The 18,294-nt window shown below is 43.4% G+C and overlaps 1 protein-coding gene across 1 annotated transcript in view; it reads left to right on the forward strand.

The window, feature by feature from the left end:
• The first annotated feature begins 5,014 nt into the window (after positions 1-5,014).
• Positions 5,015-18,294, forward strand: part of LOC137522037 (vitellogenin-A2-like) — a 69,327-nt gene continuing 56,047 nt past the window's right edge. Inside the window, exons 1-4 of the mRNA XM_068242056.1 lie at positions 5,015-5,066; positions 8,790-8,956; positions 12,669-12,920; positions 18,123-18,284. Of these exons, the coding sequence (XP_068098157.1) occupies positions 5,015-5,066; positions 8,790-8,956; positions 12,669-12,920; positions 18,123-18,284 (633 nt within the window). The remainder of the gene's footprint in view (positions 5,067-8,789; positions 8,957-12,668; positions 12,921-18,122; positions 18,285-18,294) is intronic.

Here is an 18,294-nt window from a genome sequence, read left to right on the forward strand (position 1 = left end):
ATTATCAGTTTTCAGGAGAACTACCACTGCAGAGATAATGCACCAGTTTAGTAACCTGTGCAATGAAAAATAAAAAAGGAACACAGGAAAGTTCTAAGTAGGATTGGTAGTAAATGTTTACATTTTTATCCCATCATGTCACATGACATTTCAGCTAAGCTTTATAGGGAACCTGAGGTGAGAGTGATATAGAGATTGCCATGGTTTTTTTTCCTTTTACAGGGAATCTGAAATGAAAATAAACTTAGAAGATAGTGAATTATATGTGCAGTACAGCTAAGAAATAGAACATTAGTAGCAAATAAAATAGTCTCCTGTTGTTTTCAGTACAGGAAGAGCTAAGAAACTTCAGATTTTATCTATGCAAAAGAGCTTTTATGAGCTCTCAGACCTAACTTGGGTCTGAGACAGGGCTGTTTTCTAAAGCACTTATACATCAAAGAAGCAGTGAACGATAACTTCAGATAAGGGTTTATTGCAGGGACGTTCAAATGGTCATTAGTTACGCTGTTTCATAGTTTAACCACTTTACCCCCAGCTGTACGGATATCTCTGTCCCTTTTTCCATCCTTTCACCCCCAGGGACGGAGATATCCGTACCTCCCACGCTCCCGCCGCTGCACGCGCTCCCGCTCGCTCATGTGCGCACTCCCGCTCTTGTGCACGCCGTCGCCCGCTCGCCTGGAGATCAATGAACGGGAAAAATCGTCCCGTTCGTTGATCTAAGCCCGGCAATGATCTGCTGCTTCTATGAGAAGCAGCGCGATCATTGTGAAAAAAAAATTCCCAGCCTCATAGCACTTCCTGCAAGCATCCTTCTGACGCTTGCAGGTCGCATAAACAAAAAGTTACTGTGGCCATCTTGTGGCCAAATAGTAAAACGACACCCTAAAGCATTTTTCATATTCAAATACATTAGTTTTACACAAAAAATTAACTCATTACCTCCCACACTCCCCAATTATTTTTTTTTGGAATGAAAAAAAAAAACTACAATTAAAAAAAATACATAAATAGTTATCTTAGGGACTGAACTTTTAAATATTTATGTCAAGAGGGAATAACACTGTTACTTTATAAACTATGGGCTTGTAATTAGGGATGGACGCAAAACTGAAAAAAAATGCACCTTTATTTCCAAATAAAATATTGACGCCAAACATTGTGATAGGGACATAATTTAAACGGTTTTATAACCGGGACAAATGGGCAAATACATTTCATGGGTTTTAATTACAGTAGCATGCATTATTAAAAAACTATAATGGCCGAAACCTGAAAAATAATGAATTTTTCCCACATTTTTTCCTATTTTCCCATGAAAGCACATTTAGAATACAACAATTCTTGGCATAATGTCCCACCTAAAGAAAACCTAATTGGTGGCGAAAAAACAAGATATAGTTCATTTCATTGCGATAAGTAATGATAAAGTTATAGACAAATGAATGGAAGGAGCGCTGAAAGGTGAAAATTTCTCTGGTGCTCCAGGGGTAAAACCCCTCAGTGGTGAAGTGGTTAAAATAAAGAGTGTAGTTTGTACAGTAACTTCTCTTATTATAGAATGATGCAATGTATTTAAAAAAAAAAAAGCTATATAACTGAAAATAAAAACATGAGAATCTTTTCTTTGCTGCTAATGTTGTATTCATTATCCGTAGTGCACATACAATTCATTGTATCATAAAAAAAAATGTCCACTTCAGTGTCATTTTAAACAATAACAGTTGCCTAGCAGTCCTGTTGATCTTTTGGCATCAGTATTGTCTGAATCACTCTAAAACAAGCATGTGGCTAATCTAGTCAGACTTGAGTCAGAGTGAGAGTACCTGATCTGCATACTTTTTCAGGGTTTATGGCTAAAAGTATTAGATTCACAGGATCAAGAGGACGGGCGGGTAACTTGCATTTTTTAAAAGGAAATCAATATGGCAGCTTCCTCATCACTTTCACCATGCAGAAGTATAAAAATTGGCTTGGTCCTTGAGTGATTAAGCTTTACAGAGAACCTTCAGACATAATTGATTTTCTTACCCTAGTGTGGGTATGGTTAGAACAGAGTTTCTCAACCAGGGTTCCTTGAGTACTCTGCAGGAGTTCCTGTAACGATCGGTGTCAGCACACAGAGAGAATCTGATTATTGGCGATCTGCAGAATCACCAAGAATACAGATCTATACCTGATTATGGATGATCTGCAGAATCACCAATAATACAGATATAGTGCTAACCTCTGGACACCTCTTAATATACTGTATATAGTGAGTGTTTGGTGTAACAGTATGACTTTGAGTAACCCACCTGATGAGCAGGTGGCCCTAGGCAGTACAGGAGATACTGCTATAGAGAGTATAGAAACCTTCCAGCAGCCTGAGACTCTCCAAGGGGTGGAGTCAGGCTGAAGGTAGGAAGGACCAGAGAGTGAGTGACACCTGAAGGTGGATGTCACTGACTGATCTGGAGACTATCTCTTAAAGGGGAGAGATAGCTCTCGAGGTCAGGCAAGCCAGGTCGGCAACACACAGACAGATAAAGTACAAAGACAAAAGGCTGATTCGGTATCCAAGGCAGGCAGTCAGGAAAGCAATAGGTCATAACAAATATCAAACAATGCCTAGTCTTGGGTGTGAGGTCCGTGGTCTCTAAACCCTGGAACTAGTCTGACGTATAACAGAATGATAACACAAGTTCCCTAGTCTTGGGTGTGAGGTCCGTGGTCTCTTCACCCTGGAACTAGTCTGAAGTATAACAGAATGATAACACAAGTTCCCTAGTCTTGGGTGTGAGGTCCGTGGTCTCTACACCCTGGAACTAGTCTGAAGTATAACAGAATTATAACACAAGTTCCCTAGTCTTGGGTGTGAGGTTCCGTGGTCTCTACACCCTGGAACTAGTCTGAAGTATAACAGAATGATAACACAAGTTCCCTAGTCTTGGGTGTGAGGTCCGTGGTCTCTACACCCTGGAACTAGTCTGAAGTATAACAGAATGATAACACAAGTAATCTGGCTCAGTGTGAATTCCCAGGTCCTCCTGGTTCAAACACACTCTTGGATCTGACTAAGGTCTGAGTGCTTCCACGTAAGTGTTCGCAACAGCAGACAACTTGTGAGTGGCCAGCAGTAACTATATATAGAGCAGCGCTCTCTGGCGCCACCCCTAAGTGATCAACCAATGGTAACCAGCTCTGAGGTCAGCTGACCAGCCTGGTCAGCTGATCCCCCCTTGGCCATCATAAAAGTTCTTTCTTTCAGCGCGCGCGCGTATTCCTAAACCTATGTGTACTAACAGACTCAGCCACACCAGATGCACGCTGCTGCGTGCAAACCGCCGCGCTGGACGCGGAACCAGCCGCCTTGCTGTCAGTACACGCGGCGGCTTTTCCGCGTTCTCTCACAGTTCCCTGGCATTTTCCCCCATTGTGGGTGAAGTATAATAGAGCACATTATAATAAGGGGTACTGCAAAAAGAACCACTAAATTGGATTTGACTTGTTCCCACTACTTTTCTTAACATATGTAGCAATAGCATGAATGGGGTCTTTTCTGTTCACTGCCATATTCGGCACGAAATTACCGTATTTTCCGGAATATAAGACACACTTTTTCTCCCCCAAAAATGGGGAGAAAAGGTCCCTGCGTCTTCTATTCCAAAGGCAGGGAATTGCAGATATGAACCGCCCACCCACCGCGACGTCTGGGATTCCCTGCCTTGTCCCCCGCTGGTCTCTGCTCTCCTGTTTCAAATAAAATAGCGGCAGTGTGGCTTACCTTCCTAGCGCTTCCACCACTGGGTGGTCTCCTCTGTCCCTGGCTGATCTCCTCCGCTCCAGGCTAGTCTTCTCCACTCCCTGTCAAAGATAGAATAGTGGCAGAGTGGCTCACCCCAGCCGGCGATTCCAGTGCTGGCAATCTGCAGACATCTCCTGTGTCATGTGGCTTCCTCTAGTGAAGGCTTTTGTTAATGACGCGGGGACAGAGGAGACCACCCAGCACTGGAAGCGCTAGGAAGATAAGCCACACTATTTCATTGTAAACAGGGAGTGGAGGAGACATGGGGGGGGGGGGGGGGTTAGGGACAGCGGGGCCTGGGGTAAACAGTGGGACAAGGAGAGGACATGGGGACCGGGGAAAAGGCACAGGGGACCAGGAGAATTTGAGTTCCAAAAACACACATCTTTAGATTTCTACAGAGTTATTGATATGAACTTGAATGGCAGAAAACTCCACAATTATAATTTTAAAGTGTTTTTTTCCCCCATAGATCTCCTATATATTCACTCAACTGCCAGCCTCAAAACCAGTGAATTCGCTCCCTATTTAGTCCATTAAGTCTACAGGTTACTGCTTCATTTCTTTATTTTAATTTTCTTTTTTTCTTCTTTTCCTTTTTTTTTCTTTTTTTGCAGGCAGGTTATCACTTTGTCTTTATGACAGATGGTGAGTCATTTGGTTTCTATAGGTCTGCTAGTTATCAATAAATTGAAAATAACGTCAATACATATTTCAATGATTATTGAAAATAATTACAAGATTGTAAAATGATAATAGTTAATTAAATTACTTTTGGAATGAGAAACCTGTCTCTATACTTTGATCTGACGACCATGCACAGTTAATGTGACTGGCAGTTTCTGCTTTCCAAATACAGGTCACAATGACCAGGACAACATTTACGCAACCTACCTGTTATCTATCAAGAGTGATTAAACAAAAGCATAAAATATTGGGATATAAACTATTTCATGAATATACCAATTAAGCAAATGCTATATGTAATATTTAAAAAAAAATATGATTGAAAAATATATTCTTCTAAATCAGCTTTAACATAAAATATAAAGGAATGTGTCATTAATTTTTTGGCAAAGGCAAAAATTGATGTAAGTCTTTGTTGGCCAAACATGATAAGCAAAGGATATGCTGCCAAAATTGGTGGGGCCAAAATCCGAACTGCTTCAGTTTTTTCTACTATAAATACCCCAGTCTGTCCTTCGTTGAGTATTCACCATCATCATGAGGGGAATCATCCTAGCACTACTGCTCGCTATAGCGGGTGAGTGTTCTGGTGCGCTAGTTAATATTTGTATATATTATTAATATAGCAACATAATAAACATTATTTTATTTTATGAATCATTATTTTTTTTTTTACTCTAATGTTATATGTATATTTGTTTACACATACAAATACCAGTGTTTTTTTTAAAAAAAAAAATATATATATATTTTTATTTTTTTTTACAAAAATCTTTTTCAATGTTTTAATCGGTTTTCTTTTTTCTGTTTTTTTACAGGCGCTGATAATTTAGGTAAGACATGCCACTATTTGTAAAACCTTTTGCATCTTGTTATCTATGCAGTTAAATGATTACTCCATTACATCCTAGTCTATCCAATGCATCATTAAATACAGAAAATAAAACCACTCTTTTAAACTTTTAGATAGTGTCAGGGCGTACATTCGAAAAGGGCACCTGGAAAAAAGGGCGCCTGGTGTAGCCCATATATGCCAAATTTGGCTAAAAAAGGGGCGCCTGGTGTAGCCCATATATGGCAAATTCGGCTACAAAGGGCGCCCAGTGTAGCCCATATATGCCAAATTTGGCTAAAAAGGGCGCCCAGTGTAACCCATATATGCCAAATTCGGCTACAAAGGGCACATGGTGTAGCCCATATATGCCAAATTCGGCTACAAAGGGTGCCTGGTGTAGCCCATATATGTCGAATTCTGCTACAAAGGGCACCCAGTGTAGCCCATATGCCAAATTCAGCTACAAAGGGCGCCTGGTATAGCCTATATATGCCAAATTCAGCTACCAAGGGCGCCTGGTGTAGCCGAAAAAGCTAGTGTTTATAAAAAGGATGCTGTTATAGGCAAAATGTGTTGGGCTATAAAAGAGCTCTAAATATAGCTGAGAGAAGTGATTACTATGACCTAACTTCTCCATACACTCACATAGAACCCTCCCTGGTGGTGCCTAACCCTAAGACAGGCCCTGGTGATTACTATTACCTAACTTCTCTCTACTCTCACACAGAACCCTCCCTGATGTTCCCTAACCCTAAGACAGCCCCTGGTGATTATTATGACCTAACTCTCACTCAGAACCCTCCTCTACCCCCCTCCCCTGGTGGTGCCTAATACAAAGACTCCCACAGGTGGTCATTAACATTAAGACCACCAGGTGGTGCCTAACCCTTAGATCCCCAACTGGTGCCTAACCCTAAGACCCCCCCAGGTGGTGCCTAACCCTAAGACCCCCCGGGTGGTGCATAACCCTAGGATCCCCCCAAGTGGTGCCTAACCCTAAGACCCCCCCCCCCCAAGTGGTGCCTAACCCTAAGACTCCCCTTGTGGTGCCTAACCCTAAGACTCCACTGGTGGTACCTAACCCTAAGACCCCCCCCCCCCCCAGGTGGGGCCTAACCCTGAAACTCACTAGGTGGTGCCTAACCCTAAGACTCCCCTGGTGGTGCCTAACCCTAAAACTCCTTAGGTGGTGCCTAACCCTTAGACTCCCCAGGTGGTGCCTAACCCTAAGACTCTCCTGGTGGTGCCTAGCCCTAAGACCCCCCCCCCCCAGGTGGTGCCTAACCCTATGTCCCCCCTGGTGGTGCCTAACCCTAAGACTCCCCTGGTGGTGCCTAACCCTAAGACTCCCCTGGTGGTGCTTAACCCTAAGACTCCCCTGGTGGTGCCTAACCCTAAGACTCCCTAGGTGGTGCCTAACCCTAAGACTCCCCTGGTGGTGCCTAACCCTAAGACTCCAGTGGTGGTGCTTAACCCTAAGACTCCCCTGGTGGTGCCTAACCCTAAGACTCCCTAGGTGGTGCCTAACCCTAAGACTCCCCTGGTGGTGCCTAACCCTAAGACACCCCAGGTGGTGCCTAACCCTAAGACTCCCCTGGTGGTGCCTAACCCTAAGACTCCCCTGGTGGTGCCTAACCCTAAGACTCCCCAGGTGGTGCCTAACCCTAAGACTCCCCTGGTGGTGCCTAACCCTAAGACTCCCCTGGTGGTGCCTAACCCTAAGACCCCCCAGGTGGTGCCTAACCCTATGTCCCCCATGGTGGAGCCTAACCCTAGGCCCCCCCCCCAGGGGTGTCTAACCCTATGACCCTAGCTTGTGATACCCCCCTGCACCCCGGATCAAAAATCTCGGCTGAATCAAAAACCATGTTGCCGAAAACCTTGTAGCTGCATAAAAAATATGGGCTACAAAGGAGCACCCTACTGTAGCCGAAAGTAGCCAAATAAAATATGGGCTGATTGTATTTCTGATCGGTTTTCCAATCACTTCTATACAAAATCGATCAGAAAAACGATCAGAAATCAGATCGGACCTGTCAGAAATTATCTGTTCAACCATCTATCTGACAGGAATTTGCATGGTGAGTAGCAGGCATAGGGGTATCTTACACTGCAGAAATTCTGATCCACCCACCTATCTAAAACTGAATAAAAGTTTTGGCTGGTGCAGAACCTTAAAATGTTACCATATTTATAGTATATTTGCCTTAAATTTATATTGTGCTTCTTTCTTGGCGGACTCAAAGCTCCAGAGCTGCAGCCACTAGGATGCGCTCTATAGGCAGTAACAGTGTTAGCGAGTCTTGCACAAGATCTCCTTACTGAATATGTGCTGGCTTACTGAAAGAGCTGAGATGTCAACCCCGATCTCTTGTGTCAGAGAGACGTAAACCAGCACACTATCCAGTCACTTTTGAAAAAAGGAGGTAACATTGACAGTGCAGTTATTTTGTATTATTGATCGATCAGGTCCCATTTTAAGACTATTGTACACACACGTAAATATAGGTACATCAACACTTTGGGTTAAAACATTTTTTAAGGTTTTTGGTAGCACAGGAAATGATTTAGCCCTTTTCAGGATTTTATAGATGGCCAGCCAACCAAATTGTCTAGTGGCATCTCTCTCCCTTTTACAGTTCCCTGGTGTCTAGGGCCCCCCTCCCACCCCTATACAATTTCCCAGTGTCTAATACCCCTTCCCTCCCCTATACAGTTCTCTGGTGTCTAATTCCTCTTACCTTCCCTATACAGTTCCCAAAAAGTGTCTAGTGGTTCTCCCTCCCTACCTTATACAATTCCCTGGTGTCTAGTAGTCTTCCTTCCCCTAAACAATTCCCTGGTGTCTAGTGGTCTTCCTTCCCCTAAACAATTCCCTGGTGTTTAGTGGTCCTCCCTCCTCTATACAATCCCCTGGTGTTTAGTGGTCCTCCTTCCCCTAAACAATTCCCTGGTGTCTAGTGGTCCTCCCTCCCCTAAACAAGTCCCTGGTGTTTAGTGGTCTTCCCTCCCCTAAACAATTCCCTGGTGTCTAGTGGTCCTCCCTCCCCTAAACAATTCCCTGGGGTTTAGTGGTCTTCCTTCCCCTAAACAATTCCCTAGTGTTTAGTGGTCCTCCTTCCCCTAAACAATTCCCTGGTGTTTAGTGGTCCTCCCTCCCCTATACAATCCCCTGGTGTTTAGTGGTCCTCCCCCTCCACTATCAGTTCCATGGTGTCCAGTGCCCCCCTCCACCCCATACAGTTTCCTGGTGTCTAGAGAACCCCTCCTTCCCCTATACAGTTCCCTGGTGTCAAATAAACCTCCTCTCGTTTACAGTTCCCTGGTGTCTAGTGCTCCCCCCCCCCCATATGGCTTCCCCAGTGATCTAGGGCTTCACTTCTTATATAGTTTCCCTGGTGGTCTAGAGTGGGCCAAGCATAATGCAAAGTGGGCACTTGTGGGCCAAATCTGATGGCTGTGCGGGCTAAACATAAGCAATATTTTCCACAGAACCTACATTCAGCCAGAATAAAGTCACCCTGTATCAGTATGAAGCCAAAACAATGGTCAAGCCACCAGAGAATGACTTTGCCGGCTCCGGAGTGAGTATATCCGCCAAGGTGGAGATCAGGCCCAGTGAACCGAAGACGTTCCTATTGCAGGTAATAAACACAAAACAGTCAGACTAAAGGTATTTGTAGCTTGTCATAAATGACGCAAATTGGTTTGGCCCAAGCCAAATGCATCAGTCAAGATGCACGAAGATTTGTTTTTCTGTAACCCCACATTTTCTCCCCCCCCCCTCCTCCCCAAATGTACTTATTTATTTTCCACTGACTTACAGATTTTATTATTTTCAAATGTTATTTAAGGCTAATTTCACACCAGGACGTTGCGTTAGAGGGGGCGTTAAGGTCGCATAACGTCCCCCTAACCCAACGCCTGGTGGTGCTGGATCTGGACGTCAGAGTGAGCCGCGTTGTGCAGCTCACTCTGGCGTCAGTGATGCCGTGATGCGCACTCTTGTGCGCATGCGGCATCACGTGGTCCCGCCGGCCAATCGCCGCACAGAGCAGCCGCTCCAGGAAGTAAACACTGCACGTCACAACGTGCAGTGCATATTAATTAGCCATGTGCCTGGCCGCTCTCCGCTCCTCCCCAACATTACTGAGCATGTGCAAGCAGTCTAACGCGGCTCAGCCGCGTCTAAAGTACTGCATGCAGTACGTTGTCTTGTGACGCAGCGTTACAATGTAACGCAACGTGGGCACTGTAAACAGCCCCATTGATTTATCATTACTGTGCGGTGGGCTGCGTTACAGGCTGCTCTAACGTGCGCCTGTAACGTCCCACTGTGAAACCAGCCTAAAGAGGAACTTTTGCGAAAATCTTAAAATTTAAAACATATACAAGTAAAAAGCATGTTTCTTCTTAAGTAAAATGAGCCGTACATTACTTCTCTCCTATGTTGCTGTCACTTACAGTAGGTAGTAGAAATCTGACATCACCGACAGGTTTTGGGTTAGTTCATCTCTCCATGGGGGATTCTCAGCATGGCCTTTATTCTTTATAAATACATTCCCTGAAAAAGATTTATACACTGATGCTGGCCAGCCTCCCTGCTCGCTGCACACTTTTTTGACAGTTGGATGCAGCAACTGCCATTCACTAAGTGCATTTTGAAAAGAAGGAAATCCCTGTGAACCCCCCATGAAGAGATGGTCTAGTCCAAAACCTGTCCGTTCTGTCAGATTTCTACTACCTACTGTAAGTGACAGCAACATAGGAGAAGAGTAATTTATGGCTCATTTTACTCTGGGAGAAACATACTTCTTAATTGTATATGTTTACATATATTTTAAATTTTAAGATTTTCACGACAGAGGTCCTTTCGGGACTAATATTGTACAAAAAGGTTAAAACATTTTTAATACACATTGCACTGTAAATTACTTTTTTTCCTATGCTCCTGTAATTTATGGAAGGCAGAAATGTGACTTTGATGTGTGATTTGACAGAATTTGGACTGATCCATCTCTTCATGGGGGTTTCCCAGAAATTCATTTATTTACAAAAGCACACCCTGGATGGCAGTAGTACAGTCAAACTGCCTTACGGGACCACTCGTGTGAAAAAAGTAAGCAGTTAAAATCTGTCAAAACCGACAGGTTTTGGACTAGTCCATCTTCACACAAGGGATTCTCAGGGGTTTCTTCGATTTCAAAAGCATCAGCGGCTAAGTCCATCTGCCAAAAATAGTGTGCAAGTGGTTAGGGAGGCTGGCTGGTATCTTACTGTTTTGGCAGTTAAACTGCTGTTCAGAAAATGCTATTGAAAACAAAGAAAACCCTGAGAATCCCCTATCGGGAGATGGACTAGTCAAAACCTGTCGGTTCTGTCAGATTTTAACCGCTTGCTTTTTTTCACTGGAGTGGTCCTTGAATAGTGTGCCCAGAAGGAGACTGGTTGTCCAGCACCATTATAAAGGTTCTTTCTAGGGAGTGCTTTTGTAAAGAATTAAAGTTATACGTTGATTCCCCTTTGAGATGATGGGCCAATCCAAATTCTGTCAGATCTATCAGCTTTTTACAGCCTACTGTAGGTGACAGCAACATAGGAGAGAAGTAATGTATAGTGCAATTACTCTTGGAGAAATGTTACTACTAATACACGTGTATTTGAACATTTTACAAGGTTTTGCTATAGTTGTCCTTTGAGGGAGTAATAGGAAGGATCAGTGTAAATTTAAACATGAAAACATGCCTTTATCCTGGGAATTATTAACCCTATGCATAACTTAAAGGACCACTATCGCGAAAAACGTGGCAATTAAAATCTTACAGAACCGACAGGTTTTGGGCCAGTCCATCTCCTCATGGGGGATTCTCAGGGTTTTCTTTGTTTTCAACAGCATTTCCTGAACAGGAGTTGCAAAGTCTAACCGACAAAATAATGTGCAAGTGAGTAGGGAGAAATGCTGGTATCTTACTATTTTGCAGTTAAACTGCTGTTCAGGAAATGCTGTTGAAAACAAAGAAAACACGGAGAATCCCCCATGAGGAGATGGACTGGCCCAAAACCTGTCGGTTCTGTCAGATTTTAACGGCCTACTTTTTTTCACGATATTGGTCCTTTAATAAGTGGTTGGGGTATGCTACAGACAGGCAATATGGAAGTGCCATCAACAGAAATAGAGATGTCTGGCAGGGGCATTGATTTGTGAGATGGGAAGACTACTATTTCAGTTTTGTCCATATTGAGTTTTAGAAAACGGGAGGACATGAAGGAGGCGATGGCATTGAGACAGTCTGGGACACAAGCTGTTAAGGTGTCCAAGTCAGGTGCTGAAATGTAGATCTGGGTATCGTCAACATATAGGTGTTATTGGAAACCATAGGAGTTGATGAGCTGACCGAGACCATATGTGTAGATGGAGAAAAGGAGAGGTCCGAGGACTGAGCCTTGGGGAACTCCAACAGTGAGGGGATGTGGAGAGGAGGTGGTGCCGGAGTAGGCAACTTTGAAGGTCCTATCTGAGAGGTAGGAGGAAAGCCAGGAGAGGGCAGGACCCTGAATGCCCATGGATGAGAGGATTTGGTGAAGTAGGGGGTGGTCCACAGTGTCAAAAGCGGAAGAGAGGTCTAGTAGGATAAGAATAGAGTAGAGGCCTTTAGATTTAGCAGTCGCCAGGTCATTGGTTACTTTAAGTAGGGCAGTTTCGGTTGAGTGGCTGGGGCGGAATCCAGATTGGAGGTCGTCAAACAGAGAATTGGCAGTGAGTTGACGGACTAAGTCAGTGTAGACGTGGCACTCAAGTAGTTTAGAAGAGAAGGGGAGGAGAGAAATAAGTCGGTAGTTGGGCAGGGAAGAGGGGTCAAGAGAAGGTTTTTTCAGTATGGGCGTTATAAGGGCTTGTTTGAACGAGGATGGAACTATACCTCTGGTGAGAGAAAGGTTGAAGAGGGAGGTTAAGGCACGTGAGATGGTAGAGGATAAGTGAGTAATGAGGTGAGAGTGCATGGGGTCAAGGGTGCATGTAGTGGGACGTGATTTAGAGATGAGAGAGGAGTCAGTAAGTTCAGTGTCTGTTGAGAAGATTGTCAGGGAGGATGTAAGGTGTGGTGTATGTAGGGAAAGTTTTTTTCGGATGTTGGTGATTTTATCACTAAAGAAGGAGACAAGTCCTCGGCTGAGATGCAGGAAGTGGGAGGTGGGGGGCTGGGGGCCCGAGGAGGTAGTTGAATGTAGCAAACACTAGTTTAGGGTTGTGGGAGTGTAAGGAGATTAGTGAGAGGAGACTTGGCTATATGCAGAATATGTTTTATTTCATGGTTATTATGAGTATTTAATTTCCTGCAATGTTCTTTCTTTTAGCTCACCTCAATTAACATCAAAGAAGTAAACGGTTTCTGGCCCAGAGACCCATTCACTCATTCCACTAAACTAACTCAGGCTCTGTCCGATCAGTTAGTCAAACCCATCAAGTTTGAGTACCACGAAGGACGTGTTGGAGACATCTTCGCCCCTGTTGATGTTACTGAAAATGTGATCAACATCATCAAAGGAATTCTCAGTCTGTTCCAAGTCAGCCACAAGAAGAACCAGAATGTGTACGATCTGCAAGAGGTATGTGGCTACTTCTCATTATCTGACATGTGATCAAGTCTCAAATATTTCCAGCCAAGGAGATGGGACACTATTGCTTTCAGGGGCTCCAGGCTGATATATCCAGTGCCTTGTTTTTAGAATAAGCTTCATTAAACCTTAACATTAAAGAGACACTGAAGCGAAAAAAATGATGATATTATGATTTGTATGTGTAGCACAGCTAAGAAATAAAACATTAAGATCAGATACATCAGTGTAATTGTTTCCAGTACAGGAAGAGTTGAGAAACTCCAGTTGTTATCTCTATGCAAACAAGCCATTAAGCTCTCCGACTAAGTTAGTCGTGGAGAGGGCTGTTATCTGACTTTTATTATCTCAACTGTTCCTGGACTATTTACTTTTCCTCTGCTAGAGGAGAGGTCATTACTTCACAGACTGCTCTGAAAGACTCATTTTGAATGCTGAGTGTTGTGTAATCTGCACATATTATAGAATGATGCAATGTTAGAAAAAACACCATATACCTGAAAATAAAAGTATGAGAATATTTTCTTTGCTGCTAATCTTCTAGTAATTATTCATAGTACACAACCAATTCACTATATCATATTTTTTTTTCCGCTTCAGTGTCTCTTTAAATAGCTCTGAATCCACTATGCCCGCATTAGGCCCAGTTGCTTGACCCATATTGCTTTAGGAATATTCTCAGAATTAATCAAGTAACAGTAAAAGCTTGGAAGATAATAGGACTTTTTTCCAGACAATAACATCACCCAGCCTCTGTACTACAACCTACAGACAGGAAATGGATATGGTTGGGTAGGGTTGTGAATGTGCTAATTTGCGCTGTAAAAATAATCATTCTATTTTGTATCGTTTTTGAGATATTCAAGTTTTTATAAAGGTCAAAAGTTCCCTCAGCCTTTGCACCAATGTAGGGGGGCTGAGTGAAGTTTTGACCGTTATAAAAACTTGAATATCTTAAAAACCTTTAAAGATAGAGTTTTTATAGATTATTTTTTTGCAGCACAAATGAGAACAAACACAACACTACTGAACCATACAAGTTTCATGTGCATACGCTGTTGTAAAGGGGCTGGGTGATGTTATTGTCTAGGAAAAAAATTATAGCTACTATCTTCAAAATGAAAGCAGCACAAGTCATAATTTATGAATTTTTAGTTGTGCTGATTGTAGGGGTGAATCATGGAGTTTCAAAGGGAGATGTAATTTTGAAAAGTAAAAAATTGAATCTCTTAACTAACTTAATGAATTGACAGATAATTACTAGAACATTAGTAGCAAAAAAAAATATTCTCATATTTTTATTTTCAGTTATACAGCTTTTTTTTTTATAAAACATTGCATAATTCTCTAATATTTGCAGTTTACACACTACTCAGCATTCTAAATGTTTGTTTTTTTTACAGAACAGGCAGTGAACTTTTGACTTGTCCTGAACTGTTCTGTGCAAAAAAAACAAAACAATACAGTTAAGATAACAAACTTCAGAAGACTTTGAAAGTCGTGGAGCTCAATGGTTCTTTTGCATAGATAGCAACTGGAGTTTCTTAACTCTTCCTGTACTGGAAACAACATTAGACTTATGTCTCTGCTCCTAATAATTTATTTCTTAGCTGTACTACACACACCAATCATTATATCATCATTTTTGTTTCGCTTCAGTGTCTCTTTAATTAAGTGAATTTCCACCAGGACAAAAAGAGGGCAAACAAATATAGCGAATCAAAGCCTTAAGCCAGCTCCTGGTGATCCAATGCCTGACAGCTGGTTATTAAAATATACCTGAAGTGACATGTGACATAAAGAGATAAATGAGTACATAAATTACCAATCCTACTTCGACTTTGCCTGTGTTCCCTTTTTATCTATTATTCTGATTGCAAGGGTTAATAAACCAGTGCTCTATCTTTATAGTTGGAGCAGTGAGATTGCAGGTGCAGTCTTCCTGAAAACTAACTAGAGGTCATAAAACCTCTGTGTGGCTGTGGATAAACTTATGACAGCAAGAACAGTAATAACGTTCCTTAGGTCATCATTGCTTTGTGAGGGAGCTGAATGAAGCGAATACAATGACATGGCTGCTGCCTGCTGTTTGAATTTCAAACCTAGATTTATATTCTTTAAACCAAAAATAAGAATCAGTGTCTCATATGCATTATTTTATTTTACAAGTTTATTTTCACTTCAGGATTCCTTTAATTAGTGAGAAGAGAGTGGATTAAGGGCTCGTTCCCACTATCGCGAATCTGCATGCGTCCAACGCATGCAGATCCGCACATGTAATGCAAGTGGATGGGCCTGTTTCCACTGTAGCGTTGTTGAGGTGCGTTTTTTTCAGCGTGAAAAAAACGCACAAAAGAGCCAACGATTTCGCCTGCGTCGGGAATCCGTGCGAATCGCCGCTAATGTATTTAATAGTAAAAACGCATGCGTTTGTTACATGCGTTTTTACCCGCGATTTCGCGTGCGATTTCGCACCTTTTTCTATTTTATTTAGCCCTGGCAGTGTCATGGTTAATTTCGCATGGCACCCTGCCATGCGAAATCGCAGGCGAAATCGCGGGTAAAAAATCCGCATGCGTTTTTACAAGCGTCGGAATGCGGCCGAAATCGCGTCGCAACAGTGGAAACAAGCCCTTAGTTTGCTAGATTCTTTTGCATTTGTGGGTCAATTGAGATTTTCATGTGAGAATATTTCCATTGCCTAGATCAGGGGTGTCCAACTCAAATACAAAGTGGGCCGAAATTGAGCTCTGGGACCAGGTCGCGGGCCAATCTAAATGTCTTGTGGCTACCTCTCTCTCCCTTATAAAGTTCCCTGATGTCTAATAGCCCCTCTCCATCCCCTATACAGTTCCCTGGTGTTTACTGGTCCTCCCTCCTTCATCTATACAATTTCCTGATGTTTAGTGGTCCTCCCTCCCCTATACAATTTCCTGGTGTCTAGTGGCCCCCTCCTTCCCCATTACAGTTCCCTGGTGTCTAGTAACCCCTTCCCTCTCCTATACAGTTCCCAAGTGTCTAGTGACCCCTTCTCTCTCCTATACAGCTCCCAGGTGTCTAGTGGCCCCTTCCCTCTCCTTTGCAGTTCCCTGGTATGTAGTGCTGTCCCCCTCCCCATATGGCTTCGCTGGTGATCTAGGGCTCACCCTCCAATATAGCTACTCTGGTGGTCTAGAGTGGGCCAAACATAATGCAAAGTGTAGGAACCACCTGAGGGCCAAATCTGATGGCTCCGAGGGCCAGATTTGGCCCACGGGCCGGAGTTTGACATGTATTGCCTAGATGAACTGAAATAACAGTAAGGTTTGACGTGAACCCCTTCCTAGGCAAAAAAATCCTTCCTCGGCCACTAGGCAGCAAGTTAACATCTCTGTGCTACTGTCACACGAGCCCCACTGGCCGTGAACACGCAAAACCGTCCGATCCGATTCTAGCACACAGATTGAGAGCTATGGACGCAATCTGCGTAGAATTGGCGGAGTTTGAGCGTCACGACGCAGTAGGGAGCCTGTGAGGTTACGAAAATACACTTTTACTCCAACCCAGGGGTAGATTTGCCACCATCTCTGTTTTCTATCAGCCCAGAGATAACTGCTAACTGGCTATAGACCTGTGAAACAAACAACCGGTTAAAACTGTGCAATTCCTATCTATCTATCAAAACAGTAGCGTCCCTTCGGAAGTTTAGGTCTCGTCTGTGTATACTGAATAGAAGGTTTTACTGAGAGGTAAAGACCTTTTAAAAAGCCTTTATTTGTTACAATATAAATAATTAATATATACAGACAATCGTGAACAATTAAACGATGAGAGACAGTGATAACACAGTACATAAAAGAAAAAGGGATAAAAAGAACGAATACTTATGATTCTGTGGAAAGTCCGTTCGGGAAAAGACAAAGTTCCTTTGTTGCAGTTAGTTCGCAATATGGCCGAACCACATGGCCGTTGCTCCGCCTGCAAGATGGCCACTGCTATTTCCCCAAGCAGTGGCAGTCTTTTCGGTATGATGGAAAGTGGGGGAATTGGCTGGGGGTCCTCATGCAATCAGTTTTGAGCACTGACATTTCTGGGCGGAGTCTCAAGCTCAGCCCAGGGGCGTGTCAGGCAGTGAGTTCTCAGGGGAGGAACTTCCAGCCATCCACAAAATATGTCCAATTTCATACCCCGCCGGGGTTTTGTCGCACATGCAAACCGATTTCATATTCAGATTGGGCTGAGAATACACGTTCATAGGACATCAAACTTGCAATATTTGGGGCGCACGGGGACCCCATTATTCATATCTCAGCCCCTGCTCGGGTTACCTGGCTATGTCTAGTATCACCATATTCTACAGAATTAGGGAAACAAAATTATGTAATTTTCATATTCCTCCCATGGATGGTATTTGCAAAATGTGACAAAGTTATCAACACCATGCATTCCATACTCAGTTTAGTCGGTGCCGTCAAGACTGGGAGGAATGTAGGTGTCAATAGACCTCATGCTGTGCTAGCTTCCCCTGTTGAATAGACTCTGTTGGTATTTCAGCTCTGCCCAATTAGCACATTAGTGTCACCAGAGCTTTTCCGGGAGCCTTAACAGGATTTCTTGCTAAACCAGGTTGCTTTAGCCATATGCTAACGCAGGCCCATTCAGCCCTCATGGCAAAAGGGGGGGGGGAAGGCAGGAAGGAAAAACTTCTATTTTAAAAATAAAGAATGTCAGTTTTCCGATCATGGTTGCGATCGGACACTCGGCCGCGAATCCTCGGACGACTGGGCGTCGCCCGGCGTCACAGCTACTAATCCCCGTTCTGTGTCTCTGCATATCTTCCTGCAGGCACTTTTCACCGGGCCTCCCATCAGTCATCATCCTCATTCACAAGGAAAACCTCGGCAGTTGCCTAGGGCCTGAAGGAAGTATGGGGGCCTAGCAGATGCTATTCCCGGCCACATATTACTAAAAAAAAAGGGCCGATGACCATCATCGGTGGGCCTAAACTACTATCTTGCCTAAGACCCCATTTCATCTTAATCCTTTTCTGTTGTCAGCCTCCAGAGAGTGATCAGGAACCAATCCGTGTTGTCACTGATCACATGACTCTTTGCAATCACTACAATTGGATAACGTTGGTGATCATAGGGAGAGTTTTTGCTTTGCCTTTTAATGATCGGACAAACCATTTATTTGATTCTTCCTGTGTTACAGTCCAGTATTGGCGGCGTCTGCCACACCAGATACGTGATCCGTGAAATTAGCAACAGCGGCCATGCAGTTATCGTGAAAGTCACAGACTACAACAAATGTATAAATAAAGTATCGAAGAATATCGGGATGAGTTTGATGGATTACAGTGAGCCTTCTGAACGGGTACAGTCTC

This window comes from Hyperolius riggenbachi, chromosome 6, assembly GCF_040937935.1.
Source record: "Hyperolius riggenbachi isolate aHypRig1 chromosome 6, aHypRig1.pri, whole genome shotgun sequence".
Classification (NCBI taxonomy): domain Eukaryota; kingdom Metazoa; phylum Chordata; class Amphibia; order Anura; family Hyperoliidae; genus Hyperolius; species Hyperolius riggenbachi.